The following is a 23,819-nucleotide window of genomic DNA, read 5'->3' on the forward strand; positions in this document are numbered from 1 at the left end:
CCGCTCTCCCCCCTGGCTCTGGTCCCCCCCCCCCCCGGCTCCGGTCTCCACCGCCGGGGCTCGCCGGTCTCCCCACTGGCACGCCCGGCCGCACGCACGCGTGCCAGCCAAGCCTTGTCTTGCCCTCCCTCTCTCTGTAGCGGCGGCGAGGCAGTTCACAGAGCGTTCCCTGCGCATGCGCAGGGGACGCTCTGTTAGTTTTGGGGGGATTTAAGTATCCCCCCCCAATATTTTTTCCAACTTTTGAGATTTTTGTGCACACCTGGGGATCGCCCCAAATGTGCACGAAAATCTCCCCGCCCCCCAGGTGCCCCCGATGTGTGGATTTAGATATCCGCATGCAGGGGGCGCCTTTCGGTATTAGATATATAGATACAATTTCAGTCATGGCCAAGAGCAGGAATTATGTGGCACAGGAAAACATGTGGGCATCTCTGATTTTTGTGATTTGTTAGGGCCTCACCTATTTTGCTAGCAGTTCCAGTCACCTCATCTGCAACGCAAATGGCTTATGAGGGTGGGGAGTAATATGCTAAAGATAGTGCTGCATTCTGTGCATTGCACAGCATCTAATGTAGCACTAGACGCTTAAAAGCAGCTAGTAACTTTGTGCCTAAGAGTGGATTTTGATGAACTGCTGACATAAAGCTACCAAGACATGACTACAACATGTGTTCACATGGTATTGCCAAGATGTTTCGTTTGTGGTCTAAGGAAAATCCAGTTTACAAAAATACTGTTTCATCTTGTGTGGGAGGCAAATTTATTTCACATGAGAGGGGAAAAGCTGAGATTGCAGAAATCAAGAGTGCTCTAGCAAGAAGACGCAAATGAATGTCCTCCAATCTTCCTGCTGCAGTAAGAATGCTGCTGGCATAAAATGTCTCCTCGTAATAAAAGTATTTCAGCATTTTGAGCCCTGTTTCAGTTATATCCTGCTCTTCTGTGCATTGTTCCATTTATTTCCTTTTTTTAAAAAAATAATTTTTTTGTTGGTTTGATATTTTTACTTAGAATCTTCTGCTGTTGGTTTGATGAAACGTGTGGTCTCATTCTTCCAAACAGTCGGTATTTAAACAAAAGCCCCTCAACATTTATGCACATCATTTTTTATTTTCTTATACTTTGAAGCAGGCAGTCAAAGTAATTTTAGAGCTGAAGGTAATGAAATTCTTGAGCCCTAATGTAATGAGTAATATGTGAAAAGAAAATTTCCTTAATAAAAACCCTCACTTTTTTGCCAAGAACCTGTTAACTTTAAAGTTAACATCCCACCTTCTCCTAAGACCTGTGTATGACTCAGGCTGAAGTTACATTTTAAATGGGAAGTGTGATAGACAGCACCTATAATTACAGCCATTTTTTATCTGGCTGTTTGAACTGTCATGCTACTTACTGAGTGCATAAAGTACCAGAACTTGTACAGGCAGTTTATACATACATTAAATTAATCTCTCACAGCTTCTTACCTCTCTATTTAATTATGAAATATGTAATTCTGAAACATTTCTAAAGAATTTTGGAAGGATGTGGGCCAGGGAGAGGAGCTGATACGTTCTTTTACATTTAGTTTGGCTTTATTTGTATCATCATATTTATAATGTAAATCACATGTGCTTGCTAGTTTGAATGTGTGAACTATCACATAGTACCATATATTAACTACCATGGGTGGGGCCTTTTAATCATTGAGCTTCTCTCTCAATAGATACCATATCAACTTGTTATGTGAATTAGCTCTTTAGATACAGTTATAATGGCACACTTGAGTTGTTACAACCCAGAGAAATGCATGTATGCTTCCCTGTTCCTGGTTTGGGGATCCTATACACAGATGCGTACTTGGGGCAGTATTGAGGAAATAGGGGGGAGAAAGTGTGTGAGAAAGAGAGAGTTCTAATTTAACTAAAGGGGAGGTCAAAGAACCCCAAATAGCAATAAAGAGCAATTAAATAATTTCTACTGGAAGCAGTTACTTAAACTGGATGTGTCCATTCATGGCTAATCCAGGTGGAACCAGACTGAATATGTGTGTGATGTCCACAAGGAAAGAGGAAGCAGTGGGGAAAGAAGGTATCATAGAGCAGGGAGTGGAGGGGACAGACGGACGGGACAGGCTAAAGAGGAAAGGATCAAGACTGGAGCAGAAGCAAGGGGGGAAGGATGGATGTGTAACATGAGGAATGGAATGGGAAAAATTCGATTGTGGAGCCAGGTGTGGCTACAAGAAAGGAGGGGGGATGATAATGTCTGGGTTTGACCAAAAGCAAAAGGAAAATGGAATGGGGGTACATGGCTGGTGGAGAGAGTGGGATCTTAGTAGCGGGGCTCCAACTGACAAAGTGAGAATGGGGTTGAGAGCGAGTAGAATTCCTGAAGAGGAAAAAGTGGAAAAATCAAGCTGAAGATAGAAAGGGAAGGAAATGCGTATGTTGCCTGATCCTAAAGTGTGACTACTGTCAAGTGTTGTGGTAATGGAGGAACAGTCCTGGTGTGAAACTGAACAAAATTCTGGGCTAATTAGGTCCCTTTATGCCCTTTCCTATCAATGGTGTGAGCAAAGCTTGTTACTTGAGTACCTTCAAGGGAGATGCTAATTGGGCAGGAGATGATGTTATCATGCTGACTGAGGGTTTGATTAATTTATCAGGCAGATTTGTATTATTTCAATGGTCCTTGAGTAGAGATGGGTATCAGGTTATTGTCCCACAAGCACCAGTCATCTGGGTGTGGGGATATACTTGGGATCATAAAACAAGCCCTTAATGAAGGGCTGTGGTGATTTCTCACAGGAGCCTAGCTGTTATGAGATGCTATTTTATTTCACTTAGGCCCCGGTCACATGGAGCATTTGCGGCGCTAAAGATACAGATGATAGGCGGATTTTCCAGGCGCAATCACACCACAACATCTGGGAAGCGTAGTGCTCCCGTAGCTTCCCGCCAAAGATGTGGAGTAAAAAACTAGTACTTACGAGGTACTGGTTTCCGGACACCGCGGGGCAAGGTTGGGCATCTGATCACGTTTCCGGTGGAATCCCGTGGCATCCGGCACCTGCCGATGTTCCCTTGCAAACAAGGGGTGTTCCCCCCCCCAGTCTCTGCAGCATGTGCAAAAGCACCCAACGGCGCATGCGCACAAACTTCAGTAAAAAACCCCACCCCTTTGCAATGAAATCGGCGCCTAGCTATTGCTGGTGTGATCGCACCGCGCAGCTTCTTTGCCGCACTGCAGGATAGCCGTGTGATCGGCTACCCTAACCACGGGACCTCGACAGGACATGTGATTGGGCAGCCACGCATTATTTTGCTCCGGGGCAAAGACCCACGCTCCCCCCCCCGCATTTTCCGGCCCGTGTGACCAGGACCTTAGTGTCTCTCATGATTCTTTGCTTTGATTCAAGATGGAGTCTGCCTATACCTTTGCCTTCACAGGCCTCAGGAGCAGAGAGGTTCTAAGGGTAACAATGATTCCTCTATTGAAAACTCAAGGGAATTAAGTGCATGTAGATGAAAATGTCACCGTGTGTAAAAACAAAACCCTTCATAAAGTATCCTGGTTTCAAGTCTTCACTTTGAAATGGTGTGCTTTGTCTTGGAGCACTTGATAAGTTTACTCCAAGCCATTTGAATTTGGAACCCCATTCTAAATTAATAAATGAAAAGGTTTGCACATTCTCAGGAGCTGCTAAGACAAGCCAAATGGATGGAAACCATGTTTTGCAATAATTAAATATTGAAATCAAGACAAGTCTTAATTGAGACGAAGCCCTGTTTAATTGCTTTAGGCAGAAGGTATGCCAGGCTGCGTTCTACAATAATTTTGCGTGGGGCTTTTGAATTTATAGAATTGTAGAGTCTTGAGAAGTATTGGTAATCATGTTAAATTTCTTTTTTGATAGAATGGTGAAAGAACGTATGAGAGGAAAGTAAGACATTTGTAAGCTCCCATGATTGTTTAAGATATGACTTTACTGGCATAGACTCCCAAAGTACTGGCTACCCCCCTTCAGGAAGTGTTTTAAATGGTCTGAGTAATAATGTAATATTTCATTCAAATTAATACATTATTAAATTTCCAACTTTCAGGAATTCTTTGAACATGCAAAAAAGCTCTGGGATGACGAAGGAGTAAAAGCATGCTTCGAGAGATCAAATGAGTACCAGTTGATTGATTGTGCACAATAGTAAGTACTGATTCTGAATGATTAAAACAGAATAATGTACTTTCAAATGCTGAAAAACTCTGCATCATTTAACCATCTAAATTTGTTAATTGAGGCTAGTGGAAAATTGCAGAAGGATTTGGGGGTTTGGGTTGGGAAGGAGTAACATCTCTATGGCTGTTTTATCTACCACACACCCTTTTCTGCAGCTCCCACACATCACCTGACTGACAGTAACTCTGGCTGTTTCTTTTTCCTCCTTCCCAGTTGCTTCCCCTCCTCCAGCCTGTTAACTGTGTCATCATTCTCTGAGATCTAAGTGCAGCTTTGCCACAGCAGCCCTCACTAGGCCTCTATCAGCGATCTCTTCTAGTACTCCCATCCTAATGGCTAAAGGGGACTTTTAAAGCATCTAAGTGGCCTGGGGTCTCCAAGATCCCAAGGGAAAAAATGCCTAGAGTTAGAGCTGTGACAATAAACTGACAGTATGCATGAGCTCTTTGGTGACTTCTTGCTCCTGGGGAGATTAGATAAATACTCCTGCCAGTGCAACACATCTCAAAATTGCTCAGAGAACCTTTTACCTTTGCTGTTCAAATGGCGGATACAGGGTCTGGAATTTTACTAGGGAGTAATGAAAATTAGCTGGGCAGTGTATATTACACATATGTGGAATCTAGCTCCCCCCCAAAAAAAAACTTTTACAGGAAGATTTTAAAAACTATACAGCTCCATCCCTCAAATCCCAAATAATTTTTTTGCAAAGTTTTGTGGTTCCAGCTTCCAAAAGTATTACATTTAGCTGGCATTCAGTATAGTAAATATTTTCACTTTGCATCCAAAGGTTGGATTTTCTTTTTGTTTGTTTGTTTGTTTGCAGTTATAAATAAGTTATAATAGCTAAAAAAAATAGCTAAAAAGATTTACCCTAAAACTGTCGCTTTCCATGGTACTAAAGGTACAATGCACTGGTCCAGCACATTCTTTACAAAGTAAATCAGAAGTCCAAAACTAACAACATTTATTTCAGCCTGAGCCTTTCATGAGTCAGAGCTCACTTCTGATTCATGAATATTCATGATGAAATAGGTATTAGTCTTTAAGTTGCCACTGGACTTCTGTTTTATTTTACCACAACGGACTACCATGGCTACTCCTCTTGGGCCTTCTTTAAAACCAGCTTTAACGTATTTGGTTGAATCCACATTTTGATAAGCAGAATTCTGCTCGAGGAAAGCATGCTTGTTAATTTTTTTAGTACATTTTATCCTGTGCTTTCTCCAAGGAGCTCAAGGTGCCTTTGTTTACATCCTGCCTTTTTTTTCTACCCTCCTCCAGAATCTCTTAAAATACTGCTCTTGAGGGTCGAGAATACTAAGAAACAGTACAAGATCCAATGGAGGGGCTGTTGTGGAATGAGAAATCAGTAGAAATCACATACACACACATCTTGCACATAGCAATTCCCACCAGTTCTCTTTCCTATACAGCCCACTGAGGTATGTCCCACACTTTTTCTGAAGGTCATAACTTTCAGGAGCATCTTTTTGGGAAGCTCAGGGAAATGCAGGGAGAAAGGGAAGGCAGCAACAATCTCTTCTGTGAGCTGTATCAAACCTATTTTTGTTTCGCTTTAAAAACATGAAACAAGCATACAGTCAAAGATAGCCACTTCTAAATCCCATATATTTAAAATGGGCGAGGATCATGCATATGATTGAACTCCTCAACAGAAATCAGAGGGATTAAAATGTGCTTAATTTGTTTTGAGTTTGAGCATGCCAGTGCTAAAACAAGCCTAACTCACATTATCCCCTTTGTGTAAATAACTGTCAGTTTTAATCTACAGGCACTAGAATAAACGGCAAACAAGTGTGTATATGTGTTAAGTGGCGTCAAGTTGCTTCAGACTGATGGTGCCCCTACGGATTAATGACCTCCAAAATGTTTACAGCCTTGCTCAGGTCTTGCAAACTGAGGGCGGTGGCTTCCTTGATTGAGTCAATCCATCTCATGTTGGATCTTCCTCTTTTCTTGCTGTCTTCAGTTTTTCCTAGCATTATTGTCTTTTCCAGCAAGTCTTGTCTTCTTGTAGTATGACCAAAGTTACAATAGCCTCAGTTCAGTCTTGTTTAGCTTCTAGGAGAGGTCAAGCGTGATATGATCTAGAACCCACTTTTATGTCTTTTTGGCAATCCATGATGTCTGTGAACTGTTCCTCTCACACCACATTTCAAATGAATGCTTACAGTTAAGGATCTTTTATAGTCCTTCATGGGTGCCCTTCCCAGACTCAGCCTCCTTCTGATTTCTTGGTTGATGAGGAAGCCAAGAAATAGAAAACCTTTAACAGTTTCCATTTCTTCAGTGTCAACCTTAAAGTTGTGTAATTCCACAGTAGTCATTATTTGTGTCTTCTTGATGTTCAGCTATAATCCTGCTTTGGCTCTTTCTGCTTTAACCTTCATCGGGAGCAATATTCCCTCTAAGCTGTGGAGTCTTGTGAGCAAAAATTCTACTTTTTGAGCTACTGGCATTAAAGTTGTGAGTGAGCAATTTGGCTACTGCATAAGTTAGTTTGCCCTGGAGCCATTCTTCCTGAGCAGAGACAAAAATCTGTGAGCTGCAGGCTAAAAAACCGTGAGCTAACTCACACTAACTCATCTTAGAGGGAACACTGATCAGGAGTAATTTCAAGTCTTCACTGTTTTCTGACAGTAATCTGGTTTCATCCGCATATCTCAAACTGTTACTGTTCCTTCCACCAGTGTTCACTCCTTCATCTAAATCTAATCCAACTTTCCTTATGATACAGCTCTTTTATTATAAGTCCCCTTTCTCTGTGATTGGCTAATTTTGGTTCCAAAACCTCTCAGGGGCTTCTGGGAGTTGTAGGCCTGGCCTCCTCCCATTGCTACACAGGCTCCCTGGGCCTGCTAGGCCCTACTGGTACAGCCCAGATCATGACAATTTTGTATAAAGTTCAGTTTTTTTTCCCTTTTAGCTTTCAGATCAGAATTTTGTTGAAGTAAGAGTCATGTTAGTATATAATAGAGGATTTATGATAAATGGAAAAAATTGTGACCGAGCAGGATATTTTACTTTGCTATGTGTGCTCTAGTTATATCTTTGGCAAAACATTGACACATTTCCCCCTGTAACTAAAACAGTTATGTAGTTCGCTTATACTGAACATTGGAAAAAGAATTGCATGCCAAAATAAAGTATTTTTATTTTTATATACACACATTCATACACGCTACGGTAAAAGACAGTTCACAAAACCATACTTCTGTATTTTCCCAGAAAGGATTGGGGGTTTGTATACATTAGTGGGAATCTGTGTTACATTTTAGGTATTTGAAGGCAATGTATGTAACAGAGGAGTGCAAAATTCCACAGGGGCAGCTGTGTTAATTTCTGCAGCCAAAATAACAGATTCTTGTAGCATTAAAGATTAATTAAGTATTTAATTGTGGCTGAACTTCTGTTGGCCAGAACTTCATCATTTGCCTTATTTGAAATGTTGCATTCAGTTGGTGCATAAGCACGTGCATATAGAGCTACAAACAGAAAGAGTGGGGAGAAAGAGGTTATCCTGGGACATCAATATGTTACAGTACATTGCAGAGCACAGATAAAAATAAATGAGATACAAAAGAGCAAGTATGCATGCTTGTCTGTGTGTGTCAGAAAATAACAGCAAGAGAGAGAATGACAAAATGAATGAATGAATTGTTGATAAAGCAGGATGATTACGGATGATGCACATACACCTGTAAGGACGGGCTGTTACTTTCTGTAGACAGGTTTATGTTCACAGATTTTATCTCTTGTGATACTCATAAACATACACACATTTATTCTGGATCTTGTGCAATGTAATGTAACGCATCTGTGTTAATCTGGGCCTTCTGGTCTCTCGGTAATAACTTCCACCCATTCTTTGCCTTGCTTCTGTTTCTAGCTGTGTGCATGTGTATCCATCAACTAAACATAACACTTTGTGCCTCTGACAAAGTGGGCTCTGGTTCACATAATACATCATAATACATTACTTAGCAGTGTTCCCTCTAAGCTGATCAAGGTGGGTAGCCGTGTTGGTCTGAAGCAATAGAACAAATTTAGAGTCCAATGGCACCTTTAAGACCAACAAAGTTTTGTTCATCATCAGACGATGAAATGGAATTATATATCATAGTTGTATATATAGGAGTGGTTTGTTAAATTGGCATGCAAAATAGTGAGGACTTAATAGGGATATTGGTTTTTTATTCCATTATACATGCTAACTCATTCAATCCTCACATATGTATTCTCACCAAGAAGGGCTATATCCCCTATATTTTGATTTTGTTTCCCTTTTTTGTGATAGTATATTATAATAGTGATTGTAATGCAATGCGATATCTTGTTGATCTCTGACATAACATTGTACCCCAGGAAAAGGATTTTGTCAGTTAACTCCATGTTTTATTGAAGCAAAATGTTATTCCTACTCTTAGCAATTAAGAATATAATTGAATATGTAATGTAATTTGGAATGGTAGATTTAAATGCAGTTCTTTTGGGGGGGGACAAGGAAAACACTCTGCACAGCCAAGATGCTGTAAAATTTACCTCCATGCTTGAAAGGAGATGGATGTGGTCTAAGAATGCTGTTTGATGGGTCTTTGACCGTAATAAACAATGTATGTATGATCTAAGAATAGGATTCTCACAATCTCCAGTTCTAACATATTTATTATTATTATTATTATTATTATTATTTACATATTACATATATTGATTTTGAACCAAAACAGATGATAACCAGGAACTAAGCTTGTCATTCTTTTGGTCTGTTAAAAAAATGTGTCCTCACTATTTTTCATGCTAATTTAACAAACCATTCCTATATATACAACTATGGCTGCGATCACACGCACCTTTAGATCTGACATAGGTGCGAATGCCTGATGGATCTAAAGGGTGCGATCAGACAGCAACATCTGGGAAGTGTCCTGCAGTTGTCGGCAACCTGTGCTGTTCTACCACAAAAGCAGATTTAAAAGACACCAGGGAAAGTCTGGCTGTCACAGGTTCTGATGGGCCACAGACGGACTTTCCCCTGTCTGATCACACAAGCATCCTCTCATGCTGTCGGGATGGTCTGATCATTCCATCCCAGCTCGGTGCTGTTTCCCCCCCCCCTTTGCAGTATGCACATCACCGCATACTCCTTAGTGCAGAGGTGTGATTCCTCGTTTATGCGCATGGGGAACAAATGGCCAAAAAAACCCTGACTCACCCGCAGTTGCATCTGGTCACACAGTGACGGGCTGAGCCTGCAGCTACAAAGGGAGGTGTGATCTTGCAACTGTGTGTCAAACTCCTCCGGAGGTAATAGCCTCACTTCCCTTCTGCTTCAACTGGTGCGTGTGGCTGCAGCCTGAGATATGTAATTCCATTTCATCATCTGACGAAGTGTGCGTGCACACGAAAGCTCACACCTTGAATAAAACGTAGTTGGTCTTAAGGGTGCCACTGGACTCTAACTTCCCTCTAAGCTGAGTTAGTGTGAGGTAGGTCACAGTTTTTTAGCTTCTGGCTCACACATTTTTGTCTTAGCTTAGGAAGGATGGCTCCAGAGCAAACTAATTTATGCAATAGCCGAATCATTCACTCACAACTTCAATGCCAGTAGATCTCAAAGTAGAATTTTTGCTCACAAGACTCCACAGCTTAGAGGGAGAATTGTTAGTTAGTCTTTAAGGTGCCTCAGGAGGACTTTGTTCGTTTAACTTCCTATGCATAGACACCATATTCCAGATCAAAAGGTAGCAAATTATAATCTAATATTATAATTTACTACCACAGAATGCATTGGAAGGATTAACCTTTTATGTCTGTCACACTGCAGTAACAAAACTTAGCTGTGTGTAACTGGGTGGTCTTAACTATGTCTCTATGCCTAGGTTTTGTAATCGAGCAAACTTTATTCCGTACTTGTCAAGTAAGATTTGAATTAGTATTGTGGCACTGATGATGTGTAGGCATAAAATTAAATTTCTACAAGTGCTTAAGAATTTCACAGTTTTTCAAAGAAACAAAGATGTTAAAATGAATGTCAGAAACTTGAGGTTGCTACCAGTCACCAGTAGATATTGAAAATCTGTCCGCTGGAAATTAGCATTAGCCTGAAAACCTATAAAGTAATGGACACAATCCAACAAAAGTTAATCATGTCTAATTTACATTAATTGCAGTTGAATAGAGTTTAACCCATGCTTTTTGTGAGACTCCCTCTGCCAGTCCTTGCGCCCCCCCCCCCCCCCCCCCCCATCCTCTTGTGGGGTCAACTGCAGGCCTCAGAAAGGGAAAGAAGAGAAGGCAGTCAGCTTTGTCTCTCCCTTCTCTGGAACTGTCCAGGAAGTGACCACTCCCTGCTTGCCCCCTGGCCTGGCTAAGAAGCCTCCCTTTTAAGAAGCAAGTCCACCTCCCCCTGCTGCCCAAGAACCAGCCCTGTCCCTCTCCCCATCCCCACTGGATGGTCTATTTGACCAGCCTCAGTCCAATCACTGGTTCGGCCTCCTTTGGTCCTTCCGATTCCTCTCCCCCCCCCCGGTTCCCCTCCCCACACTCCTGGTTAGCAGCCAGGTTGTGGCCCTGCCCCCATTCCTGCCTCTCACTTGTGTTGGGACTGTTAGGGGGACCGAGGGCATGATCATGGGGCTCTCCAGGGGTAGTGACCATCTCCCTGGTGGCCACATGGAGAGCCATAGTCCATCCTGCATGGCCAGCAGCTTCCCCTAGTTAGTACTGCTGGCCACCATTGATTGCATTGGCTGTGAGGCCACAGATAGCATGACTTCCCACAACCCTGGGGAAGTCCTAGGTACCTTCTCACCAGTTTGCCAACCTCCCTCCCCATCTCCCACTGTGGCCATGGGGCTCCTTCTGCCCCCAGGTAAAAAACCAGGTGGTCCTGCACCAGGTTGGGGCTTCCTGACTGCAGGGGAAGTTACATAGTGAGCTGGGGAGAGGCCCCAGACGCTTTGGCTGAATTATGCCGGCTTTTGATTACATTAATAGTAACATATAGCAAAAAGCCAAAGATTTAATGATGTTGCATTACAATTCTCTCTGTGAAAAGGGAGAATTTAAATATCTCTCCTTATATATACCGTGTTTCCCCGAAAATAAGACACTGTCTTATATTTATTTTTTCTCAAGAAGACACACTAGAGCTTATACCACAAATGCATAGAAATCCTGCTAGGGCTTATTTTTGGGGTAGGTCTTATTTTCGGGAAAACAGGGTAATTGAGTAAGAACATTCTATATGAACATTCTAAATTTGGCCCCTTTAGTGTATGGACGCTTGAACTGTCAGTCAGAAGACGCTGGCTGGGTTGACTGGCTGCTTTGTGCAGTCCCACCCAGCGTTTCAAGGTCTTTTGCATATGGAAGCTGATTGGACTTCACTGCATTCCACACCTCAAACTCACCCCCCTCCCCGCAAGGCAGTTGGAATGTCAGTTGCATATGGAACCTTCAAGGTCTTTTGCATATGGAAGCTGATTGGACTTCACTGCATTCCACACCTCAAACTCACCCCCTCCCCGCAAGGCAGTTGGAATGTCAGTTGCATATGGAACCTTCAAGGTCTTTTGCATATGGAAGCTGATTGGACTTCACTGCATTCCACACCTCAAACTCACCCCCTCCCCGCAAGGCAGTTGGAATGTCAGTTGCATATGGAACCTTCAAGGTCTTTTGCATATGGAAGCTGATTGGACTTCACTGCATTCCACACCTCAAACTCACCCCCTCCCCGCAAGGCAGTTGGAATGTCAGTTGCATATGGAACCTTCAAGGTCTTTTGCATATGGAAGCTGATTGGACTTCACTGCATTCCACACCTCAAACTCACCCCCTCCCCGCAAGGCAGTTGGAATGTCAGTTGCATATGGAACCTTCAAGGTCTTTTGCATATGGAAGCTGATTGGACTTCACTGCATTCCACACCTCAAACTCACCCCCTCCCCGCAAGGCAGTTGGAATGTCAGTTGCATATGGAACCTTCAAGGTCTTTTGCATATGGAAGCTGATTGGACTTCACTGCATTCCACACCTCAAACTCACCCCCTCCCCGCAAGGCAGTTGGAATGTCAGTTGCATATGGAACCTTCAAGGTCTTTTGCATATGGAAGCTGATTGGACTTCACTGCATTCCACACCTCAAACTCACCCCCTCCCCGCAAGGCAGTTGGAATGTCAGTTGCATATGGAACCTTCAAGGTCTTTTGCATATGGAAGCTGATTGGACTTCACTGCATTCCACACCTCAAACTCACCCCCTCCCCGCAAGGCAGTTGGAATGTCAGTTGCATATGGAACCTTCAAGGTCTTTTGCATATGGAAGCTGATTGGACTTCACTGCATTCCACACCTCAAACTCACCCCCTCCCCGCGGTTGCCAACTCTAGGATGGCAAATTCCTGGGGATTTGAGGGGTGGAGCCTGGAGAGGGTGGGGTTTGCGGAGGGGTGGGACATCAGACAGGTAGAATGCCATAGACTCCACCCTCCAAACCAGCCATTTCGTCCTGGGTAACAATTGTTGCCAATTTCCAGGTGAGGGCTACAGATCACTCAAAATTACAACTGCTCTTCAGGGAGCAGAGATCAGTTCCTCTGGAGAAAACAGTGGACTCTGCCATTATACCCTGCTGAGGTCACCACAGCAAAATGACACTGTTTGCCCAAAGCCAGAGCACTCCCCAGAGCCTCTTTCTAGATCTCGTTGTATTTATTTCCACAACGGGCTTTACTGCTAGTATATATATATTTGGCTAATGTTCTGGAGAACAAATTCTTAACCCCTAGTTAATAATTTTCTATGAGTAGCCTGCTATTTCTGAACCTGGTTAAGACAGGTGAACACCGACATAATTTTACATCCCCCCAAATAGCCCCATCTCTTCTGTCAGTTTTTTCCACGTGTAGATAGCTCACATGAATCATTGTGTCCTATCGCTAGCACAGTAGGCAGACTCATGGGGGGAGGGGCTTCCTAATGTCATATCTTCATCAGAGAGGTTAGTTGAACAGTGGTTTTCTAACAAGACCATGCATTTGAAGATGGAATGGAATTCCTGGAATGGTTCTAGAGAAGGATCTATGGACTAATAGCTGAGCCGGTCAAATCCTTGGATACTTAAATCCGGTGACTGGAGCTAAGAATGGGCGACGAGAGATCTTTTTACAAACCTGAAAATGGCCCCAGGTTTGCAGAAAAACTTGAAATCTAAATCTATATATATATACATTGGGTAGTTTAAAAAAAATGAAAATAGTAAAAGGAACACCTGTAGCTTTAAGCAATAGATTCATTCAGTGGCTGTCGCTAGGCAGCCACAGCATTCCAAGGCTTCATTCTGTCTGTAAAAGGAAGGTGGAGGAGCACCTTGGGGCCAGGCCTGGCTAGGATTGCCAGCTTCAGGTTGGGAAATTCCTGGAGATTTTGTGGTGGAGTCTGAGGAGGGCAGGGTTTGGGGTGGGGAGAGGCCTCAGCTGAATATAATGCCACAGAGTCCACCCTCTAAAGCACTCATTTTCTGCAGGGAGCCAGAGCCCTGTCAGAATTCAGTTGTAATCATGTGTTGGGTAGTTTCACAGGGAGTATCCTTGCAAAATGCGGTAAACAAAAACAGTTGGCACCAGACATGAGGTTAAGTTATACAAAGAGCAAAAAGGAAATGGATCATTTATAAAATGTATTTCATTTTACTGATAATGTGCTCCCTGATAAAGAACAAAGTGTTCTTATCATTTTGCTGTTATAGTGAATCTTACAGTGATGGAGTCAGTTTATTTTTAAAGTGGTGTTTTTGCTGTACATTGAATATTCTTTTCGTGAAACATATAAATAAAGGGAAATAATGAATATTCTTTTCATGAAACATATAAACAAAGAGAAATAATGCCTTACAGGAGGGTGGAAGATTGGCTTTTGTGACTAGAATTACATAGTTTACATATAAAGTCAATAAAAATACTGTTGAATCATACCTGACTTTGTTTGTCAACATTCAAATTAACAGATGACAAGTGCAATAAGTTATAGTATTTATGTTGACAAGGAAGTCATTTAGTTTCAATTTGGGATATGTAACTTTTGCAGTAGCAACCTTTAAATGCTTCCATGTTTTCTTGTGGAACGAGGTTTATTGTGGGACAAGGCAATAAATAAATAAATAAATTTGGGATATGTAGAATTAGCACCTAGTGCTAGACATTTAAGTCATTACTAATTTTAAGCCAATTAACAGTTATAGGTAAGACATTATCCTAAGCTTCTGTGCCAGGAGGTAGGTAAAATTTATTGTACATGGCCACATGCTGTTACAGTATAACAAAAACAACTGCCCAAGCAATGATAAAACAACACAGCGAAATAAAACTGAGACAGATGTTAAAATGTCCAGAGCCAAAACATAAATAGCAGCACATTAAGCAACAATTTCACATGGATTTTCTTAGTTGCCAATGCAAACAGAGGCATTGCATAGGTAAAATGGAGGTTGTCATCAAAAATGATAGAACTTATGAATTGCCCTGTTGCTCTTGTGACCAAAGCATTTGTTATCACCTGATGGGCCTTCCAGGAAAGGGTTTCAAAGAATGTTACCCCAAGGTACTTGAAATTACTATACTGATCTACTGAGATATTATCTACACTGATCTATTGAGATATTATCTATCTGCCACCTGAGTTTATGAGACTTTTTTCCGAAAACCATCTTCTTGGTCTTTGGAGTAGCTGATGCAGTGATGCTTCTTTACAGAAGTTGCTAAGCCTATGCAGCATCCTCATGAGGCCAACTAGAGTAAGAGACAGTATAACCATGTCACCAGTATGTAAGAGAATAGATACTTCTGGTTGATCAAGTGAATGTGGAAAGAGCTCTTGGCCTGATAGTCTCACCACTGTATTTTGAAATATAGCTTAAAAAGCAATGGAGTCAGAACAAATTTACCCCTCTGAAAATTGGAATTTCATCAGTTAGGAATCCAGCCACTCTTATTTTAGCTGAAAAATTGCTGTCGAGTTCATGCATAAAAAATAACCATTTGTTGATGTGTATAATGCCAGCTTCCTTTCCACTTAGTCAAACTCAGCTTTTTTAAGTCCCCAGAGGCTGCAGACAGATGTTAGCAGGGCTCCTTATACAATTTGAGGCAGAGGGGTCAAGTGTATTTAGCCCTGTTCTGAAACCCATTTACTCTGATGAGATGACTTGGTTGGAGGTTTCCCAGTCCTCCAGTTTCCAAGGAGATTTGCTGTGCATTTTGGAAGCTATATCCAGCAGGCTAATCAGGCGATAGATGCTGGGGACCTGTTTGTTACCATTTTAAACTATTGGGTTTCCACCGCGGGGGGGGGGGGGGGGGATGCTGTTGTGCTGATATGAGTAAACAGGTTGACCAAGACTGGAGCTCACCAACCATGGAATTATTTAAATAGTTCTTGAGGAATCATGTCCCTCCCTAGCACCTTGCCAGGAGAAAGGGAGTTAATCAGGGCTCTGATACCAGAAGCGAATACAGGGGGCCACTGGAGCTGTGCTAGCATATTGGCAAAGCCCATATAACATTGCTTGCCGATATGCCTTATGGCATTATATCTGTGTTAGTGCATCTTGCAGTGATGAGATATTATCTGGCCTCTGGATTTACGGCTTGGGAAAGAAAGTGTTTAATTTACATTCTGCTGATGCTCAAAGGTTAGCATAAAATCAACAAATTAAGGTGTTTTGCTGCCATTGCCATTGCCACTCCTTTCCCCTCATACTCCTGCCTTTCCACTGATGCCCCTGCCCAGCAACCAGGAGACATAAACCATACATGTTCTTTATAGTGCTTCCTCACCTCTCACAAGATTACTTCATGTCATGAGAGTCTCATCACCATTTCAATTTCCCTAGCTACAAGCAGACAGAAATGGTGTCTGAAGTCTTGCAGGAGTCTGGGAACTGCCGTGCCTGGCTTGCCGCGTTGCTTTTAAGAGGAGGAACAAGAACATTCTATACAAGCTTCTGGTGGTGGCAGGCAGTGAAAGGTTTATATTTCTGTTGGGGTGGCAGAATAAGGTTAGAAAGCTCTTTGTTAATGTCTAGCAACGTGGGGCTGTGGGCTAGCTCTGCAAATTCCTTACCGCTCAGTAGAGAAATGGCATCCGTGAGGGCGGTTTTTATCATACATATTAGAAATTATTACTGGTAACCAAAGCCTTAGAACTGTGCAGTTGCATAAAGCAACAGTAATTACAATGAGACCTGTATTCTTCCATCTGTATATCAATTTCTCAAGTCTGAGCAGATCTGCAGATATCTAAATCCTGTATTTGGGGATGGTGCATACCAGCCAGTAGCTATGTACCATGATTTTACTTTAGACGATGTTGCTTCATCATGTAAAGACTCACATCTTGGATTGCTCCATATGAGAATTACTTGAGGATAAATGACAAAACGTGAGGAAGAGGGCTAAGCTACAGCCTTTCTCCTTCAAATGTAGTTTCTGTATACAGAGAAATCTTGTATAAAGGAGCATTCCATTAGGGGAACTCCCATCTATAATCTGCAGTGGTACAGCCCTGACGTAGCTTTACTATCTCAAATGCCTTGTAGTACAAATGCTTAGGCTTCTGAAGTTGTTTAGCTAAATAGCAATAATGCTTAGAGTTTATTAGGTTAAATATGTTGTCGAAGGCTTTCACGGCCGAAGTTCATTAGTTGCTGTAGATTTTCCAGGTTGTGTGGCCGTGGTCTTGGCATTGTAGAACCTAGCTATTATTAGGTTAGTTGCTACTTTGCAGTAGAAACTTTTTTGTCAGTGACTTCATATTTTGATAAACTAGGCTGACATATTGCCTTGACAGTATATAGAATTTTGATATCCCAAAGAGTAGGCCCCTTTCAGACAGCCTTTATAATCCATTTTAGCAGCCAGTTGCAAATGAATTTTTGTGTCATTTCAGACACAACCATTTTTGCTCCCAGCTGCTAACGGATTTTATTTACCTTTTCATACAGAGCTGCTTGTGTCGGCAAAGCGGGGCTGAGCCATTTTTAATGAAAACTGCTTTCTTCAGTTTTCAACTTACCCTTTGCGCTTCTGAATCTTTGTAGTGTGCAGCACTTCCAAAAGTGCCACTCCTCTCTGCCCTTTTTCACAGCATATTCTGTCTTGCAGGGTTTTTTAAAAACTTTCTAAGTTGTGCGCAATAACGTTAGACCGAAGTAGTGGTTCAGTGCTGTAATGGGACCATTGAGACGATGCCAATTGGATCTAGCGCTATAGCACACAACTTAGAATGTTAAAAAAAAGAACGCACCATGAAAAAGGGCAGGAGGGAAGAGTGGCAGTGTTTGAAATGGCCAGAATGCTTCAGAGCATTTTAGAGACAGCTCATAAATGTATTGAAATACACTGTATGGAACCCCTGTCCCCGTATTGCTTTGCTGAGAATCGGGCCAACAACAGATAACATCCAGTTTTAAACGGTAATGTGAAAAGTGGCCAGTATTTTCTCATAATATCTTGAGATGGGGGGGGGGAATACTGCTCTGAAGAAGTTTTTCATCAGTCTTCTAATAAAAAAAGAGTTTTGGTAATATTGTGTAATATTTAAAATGCATGATTGATCTTTATGACTCATGTTCTCTGGTTTAAAGTTAAAACATTTCTTTCATATCTCCCTTTATATGTGCCTACATCTTTTTCCCCCCACAAGTTTTTCTTAAGACAGTTTCCTGATTCTTGTGTGTGCTTCAGTGGAATAGTGGCGGTTATCCAAACATGCCTTCCCTGTTTTCATTTATCGTACACCATAAGAGGTTGGGGGCATACAGTTAGTAGTCTCATTTAACGTCCTATTAATTTTATTTACTTACTTTGAAAATCATACGTCTAGTCTCATGGATTAGTTAGAAAATGCTTTTGTATTGTGAGTGCTGCCATGGTAAATTTTTGCGGCAGCTGAGAACATAAGAGCTCTGCTGGATCAGACCAGTGATCCATCTAGTCCAGTGTCCTGTTTCACACAATTGCCCTGGGGTCCAACAAACAGAGCAGTTACTGCTACCAATATTAGCTGCTCTTTCTGGAATTTGTTTCTATACATAAGGCATTTTCAGGTTACTTCTCTTGTTCACATATGCTCTCTCACACACACGATTAAGCAGAGCCAAAATCTGATTAAGACATTAAGACTTTTTTTTCATTGTGGGGGTTTTCTTCTGCCCTTTTTCACACAGCCTTGTCAAATCTGCAGATCTTCAGTGCAGATTTTCCCATCTGTAAAGTGCCTGAAAAATTGCTGGTATGAAACTTTGATACATTAATGTGTATTACATTTTGCTACAAACGAATGTGTAGCATAGTCGTTGAACTGTTTGTTAGCTGAAGTGCCATCAGTACTCTTTCTGAAATGGAGTCCTCAGCCTTTTTCTACAGGTAACAGAATTTTTTGCCTACATGACTAGATGCCTAGCCAGTATGATGTCATGGTTAGAATGTCATTAGGATCTGAGAGACCTGGGCTCAAAATTCCTACTCAGCCACGATGCTCAGTGCCAGTCATTCCCTCTTGGACTAATCTACCTCGCAGGGTTATTGTCATCACAAAATGGGGCAGAGAGAGCCATGCCCTGAGATCCTTGGAGGAAAGTTGGTATGAATAGGTAGAATGATAGGACTGCACTTGCCTTTAAGGCCCACATTTGGAGTATCATCTCTAAAAGTTTTTTTAAGGGCCTGTAAATGACTAGAAATCATTCTTCTATCTATAGAATTATCTGAAAGCCTGGTCACAATATTCCATCTGTCTTCTTTCAGCTCTCTCTGAATAGAACCTTGAAATCAGTTACAGGGTCATATAAAATTTAACATTTTATTGATACTGTCAGTATTTTCCTAAGAACATTTCATTTATCAAGATGCCTGCCCTATTTACCTCACATCTACAGCAATCTCCATTTGTAGATTTGTGTTTTCTGTGTACTTAAATTAAATACCACTGATAAATAAATTTTAAAGGGCCTCACATACCATACACTGTATGATATGATATTTATCTGATATCCAGTTTCAGGTCTCTTAAAATCTTCTCCCGAAGGTGCCAGGAAAAGGCAATCATCATATCTGTTCTTGGCTACCAGTAGGGCCAAATTGCTAGGATACCAAAGGAAGAAACTTCTGACCTTCCCAGACCTCCCTGCCTAGTTCACAAGTGAACAGGCTTTTGTTGGAGCACATAGTTGAGTAAAGAGAGCTTTTCAAATTCTCCTGCCCTTTTCTTAGTTCCAAGGTGCTGTAAAAAGACAAACTCTTCACAGAAAAGAGAAGAATGTCCTGCACAGCACCACCAAGCGCAAAGGTGGCTTTCTTTCTCTGGGAATAGATCAAGATGGGGTAGCCATGTTAGTCTGTCTGTAGCAGTAGAAAAGAGCAAGAGTCCAGTAGCACCTTAAAGACTAACAAAATTCGTGGCAGGGTACAAGTTTCCATGAGTCATTGCTCACGTCTTCAGATACAGCTACTTTTGGTTAATCTTTTAGTCTTTAAGGTGCTACTGGACTCTTGCTCTTTTTTACTTTCTCTGGGAAGCAAGCCAGCATGTGTTTTTATGTAGCAGACAGGTTTCCTTTTCCTCCCCCATCCTAAATATGGAAGGAGCAGGCTGAGAAGGCAGCTGAGCAATCCAGCTTCCACATCACTTCACCAGCCATGAAAATGTCTATATGTATGCCACAGCTCCCAGTCTCCCCTCTCCTCTGAGCAACCAGCCTGTCCTTTCCCCTCTGAGAGAGAAGTAATAGCATTCATGCCCAGGAACTAGGCCAGTGCACTGTTCCCCCTAAGCTGAGTTAGTGTGAGCTAGCTCACAGTTTTTTAGCCTCCAGCTCACAGAGTTTTGTCTTAGCTCAGGAAGGATGGCTCCAGAGCAAACTAATTTATGCAGCAGCCAAATCGCGCGCTCACAACTTTAATGCCGGTAGCTCACAAAGTAGAATTTTTGCTCACAAGACTCCACAGCTTAGAGGGAACGTTGGGCCAGTGTTGGTAATTGATCCTGTCACAGGAAGATGACACACAGTTTATATGCAAGGATTTCCCTCCTTTTGCAAAGGTTTTTATGTTCTCCCTCTGTAGTTTTTTTTAAAAATGTATTAACTATAGGGGATTTAGAATACAGTCTCCCAAAAGTTGTGAGGAATAGCCCTGTATCCTTAACTGAAGACTGGCCCTTTTGTCCATGAATCTGTAAGGACGATATCGCTGATCCTTCCTGTAAGATCCTTCCTGTAGATATACTGTAGTTCAGTGATCCCTCAGTGGCTCTGAAGCCACACATTCCTTTTCAACAGGCAACCTGTGCTTCTTCTGAGCACCATTCCCCATGGCACCCATCCCATGTTCCAGGAAAGTGAGCTATTACTAAGGGCCCAAGATAAAACGAACAGTGTTATTTTTAAAACACAATGCAACTGGGCCATTCCGATTATATCAGGGAGATGTATAAGTTCTTGTATGAGCCTGGGTCAACAAATGCAGCTGAAATGAGGTGGTGGAATGGAGCATACCAGTGTTGAATGCTAGTCCATAAAGCAAAACTCCTTGTAAGTAGTAAATTTAGCACTGAGAGAGGTACTAACCATCCCCTCTTCTGCAGAACTACAATAAAACTTGAAGATAACTTTTTGTCATAGAGAAGCAGTTCTTTTTAGCATCTAGCCTAACAGAGTTCTGGAATACACAAGAGCTTGGACACTGGATATGGTTCAGCAATAGTAGGAAGAGATAACCCTACGTGATCAGAAGAGCTCCAGTCTTTACAAGTATTATAGTTATATTATACTGTTTATATGTGTTTGTGGTGGTACACAGGGCATATAGTAGTCATTTGACTCTTTGATTGAGGGGAACTGTGAAAAGGGCTCTCAACAATCTACAGAGTGAGTTGTACTAGGATGAAGCCCTAACTCTGTAAAGTTTCCAAAGCAAAAACAATGTGGAAGAACATCTTTGCTCCTCAGAGGAGTCATTAGACTGACATACTCTCTGACCTTAAAGAAATTCCTGAGGGGAAATGTTTGAAAGAACATTGGATAAATGATTAAGCCCTTAAGGACTAGAATTGGTAGGCGTGATCAAGATTGCTAGCTTTCTAGTAATTCCAAAAATGTAACTTCGGTTGCGGTGTCAAGTTTGAGAAACTGACTTTCAGGTGAGCAGTAGATTCCTATACTTCCCATGGAGGCAAGGCTTTGCATCCTGGAGGCTGCAGAAAGCTAGTGTGAGTAGTGATAGCAACTTAGTTCAGACATTATATGAAGCCATAACTCAGGGGTGTCAAACATGTGGCCCGCAGGCCGGATCAAGCCCTCGGAGGGCTGCAATCTGGCGCAAGGCCCTGGCTGTTTCCAGCTTTCTTTTCCAGTTCAACTGCTACTGTTACCTCGCAGCTTGCTTTACCAGACTTAGTAGCACAGGAGAGATAGATAGGCAAGCCTCTCTTGTGTGATTGAGAGAGTCTGGTAAAGCACTGGCTGAGGCTCCTCCCCCTCCTCCTCCTGGGGGGGGGACCAGCCAGAGCTTGCTTCCTGGCCAGGCTGTCTCAATTGTATACAAGAGACAAAGGGAAGCCTTTCTTTCCCTCTACTGGCTGAGTCTCCTCCCTGAAGGGAGGGAGGGAATGAGGGAGAGCTTGCTTTGCTGGGCTGCCTCAATTGCATGGGAGAAATACCAGGCACCTTTAAGACCAACAAAGTTTTGTTCAAGGTATGAGCTTTTGTGTGCCTTGCTACAGTGTGCGTGTATTCTGTTGGACTCCTTATGCTGTGTGTGTGTGTTATTGAGCTCCTTATGCCAGGACTCTCCTGGGCGCAACTGGGTTCCCTTCCCCTTTTCACTGTATTCATGCCCTCATGATCCAGTCTTTCTCAGTAATGTGAGCAATGTGAACTATTTTAGAAAAGGAATAACAACAAGCCAGTGAGGTGGATTAAACTGAGAGTGTGTGTCCACTCCAGACCAAAGTCACCCAGCACATTTCCTTTGTAGAAAGTTGTAGTTTTTTCTCTGGGGAAGACTATAGTTTTGTAGTCAAACAAACAGCCCTCAGTCTGTGTCAGGATGCCTTTTCATGTTCTTGAACAGCACTTGAAGCAACATATGTACAAAAGGTCGCAATGCCCAGCCGTTTCATGTTTTCCCCTGGGTCCTAGGCTCAAAACACTGAGGATGAGATTTCTGTAATAAATGTCAATAAATCAAAAGTAGGTTTGCAGCTTACAGATACACACCTGAACAGCATACTCAAGATTGCTACAGCACAGATTTTGATGCAATAATTCAGAGCAAGAGGTGTCAGTTATCAGAGACTGTTAAATAGACAAAATATTGCAATAGTGTTTTAAGCATGTTTTTCTTAAAGTTTAAAACTTCTTTAATTGCGTTTGTGTCCTTTATAAAGTTTATATCTCCACTACCTAGCATTACATTTTATGACACACATGGTCCAGCCCAACAAGGTCTCATTTATGTCAGATCTGGCCCTCATAACAAATGAGTTTGATACCCCTGCCATAACTTATATTAACCATAGTTAGTTTGTGAAACAAGGATTCTGCTGACAGACAATTATTCAGTCCTAGTTTGCCTCAACAAATGCTAGTTTCAGGTTTTCCTTCCATCTGTCTCACCTCTCCAGCTATTATCATGGCTTGCATTGTAGCACCGGAGTAAAGCTTTGCCATGTGAGCAACTTATGATCTATTTGCCAGCACTACTGTTGGTTCTCAGATTCCACACTCCGTTCCCAGTCAAGCAATATAACTTCTGCCATCAACTTTTTCCTTATATCATTATCAGAAGACATCCCAACTAAATACCATACAGACACACTCAAAATCCAGCATCCAAGGATCAAACAGTACCCTCTGCTGCCACCACCAGATATCCTACTTGGCAAATCTGTTTTCAGATTCTTGTTTCATAGACCCTAGCTAACTTGTGTTATTGCAGAAGACTGATCTGACTAACACTAATTCATTAGCTGTTGTTACTTTAATTGAGCAGTTTATTCATGTGATGTCTGAGCTGAGCCAGTTAGTTACTCTTCTGATCCCTACATAGTTTGGGGGCTCTCTGAGTGATCTTGGAAAATAAATCTATATATTTTATCCTAACCAGCCTCTGCATTGTTATGAGGCTAATCTCTCCCTTATATATAATTGAATAAGACGCAGAGTCACGCAGCGGAGAGAAAATGTGCACCAACAGTGTTTCGACGGCAGAACTGTCCGTCAAAGGCTTCCCCAGCTTCCGTTGGCCATGTCGCCTAAGTCCCACCTCAGACGCAGTGTTTGGAAGCTTGCGCTGCCCATCAGAAGCTTCCCCAGCTTCCATTGGCCGTGTCGCCCAGCTGCCGCTCAAGGCTACTGCCCTGCCATGGGCTGGGAGGCGGGAGGCGAGCGCTGTGTCTGAGGGCGCGCTGGCAATGCGCCCCACGCCGCGGCCCGATTTCCCTCCCCCATCCACCCAGTTGAAGGCCGCCGGTGGCCATGACCCACTCGCCGCGCCCCGATTTCCCTCCCCCACCC

The 23,819-nt window shown here is 42.3% G+C and overlaps 1 protein-coding gene across 1 annotated transcript in view; it reads left to right on the forward strand.

Annotated features, from left to right (window-relative positions):
* The window catches only part of GNAL (guanine nucleotide binding protein (G protein), alpha activating activity polypeptide, olfactory type), a 127,394-nt gene that overhangs the window by 66,382 nt on the left and 37,193 nt on the right, over positions 1–23,819 (forward strand). Inside the window, exon 5 of the mRNA XM_015414358.1 lies at positions 4,089–4,186. Coding sequence (XP_015269844.1) covers positions 4,089–4,186 — 98 coding nt within the window. The remainder of the gene's footprint in view (positions 1–4,088; positions 4,187–23,819) is intronic.

The sequence above is a fragment of the Gekko japonicus genome, unplaced genomic scaffold (genome assembly GCF_001447785.1).
Source record: "Gekko japonicus isolate JY-2015 unplaced genomic scaffold, Gekko_japonicus_V1.1 scaffold157, whole genome shotgun sequence".
Lineage (NCBI taxonomy): Eukaryota > Metazoa > Chordata > Lepidosauria > Squamata > Gekkonidae > Gekko > Gekko japonicus.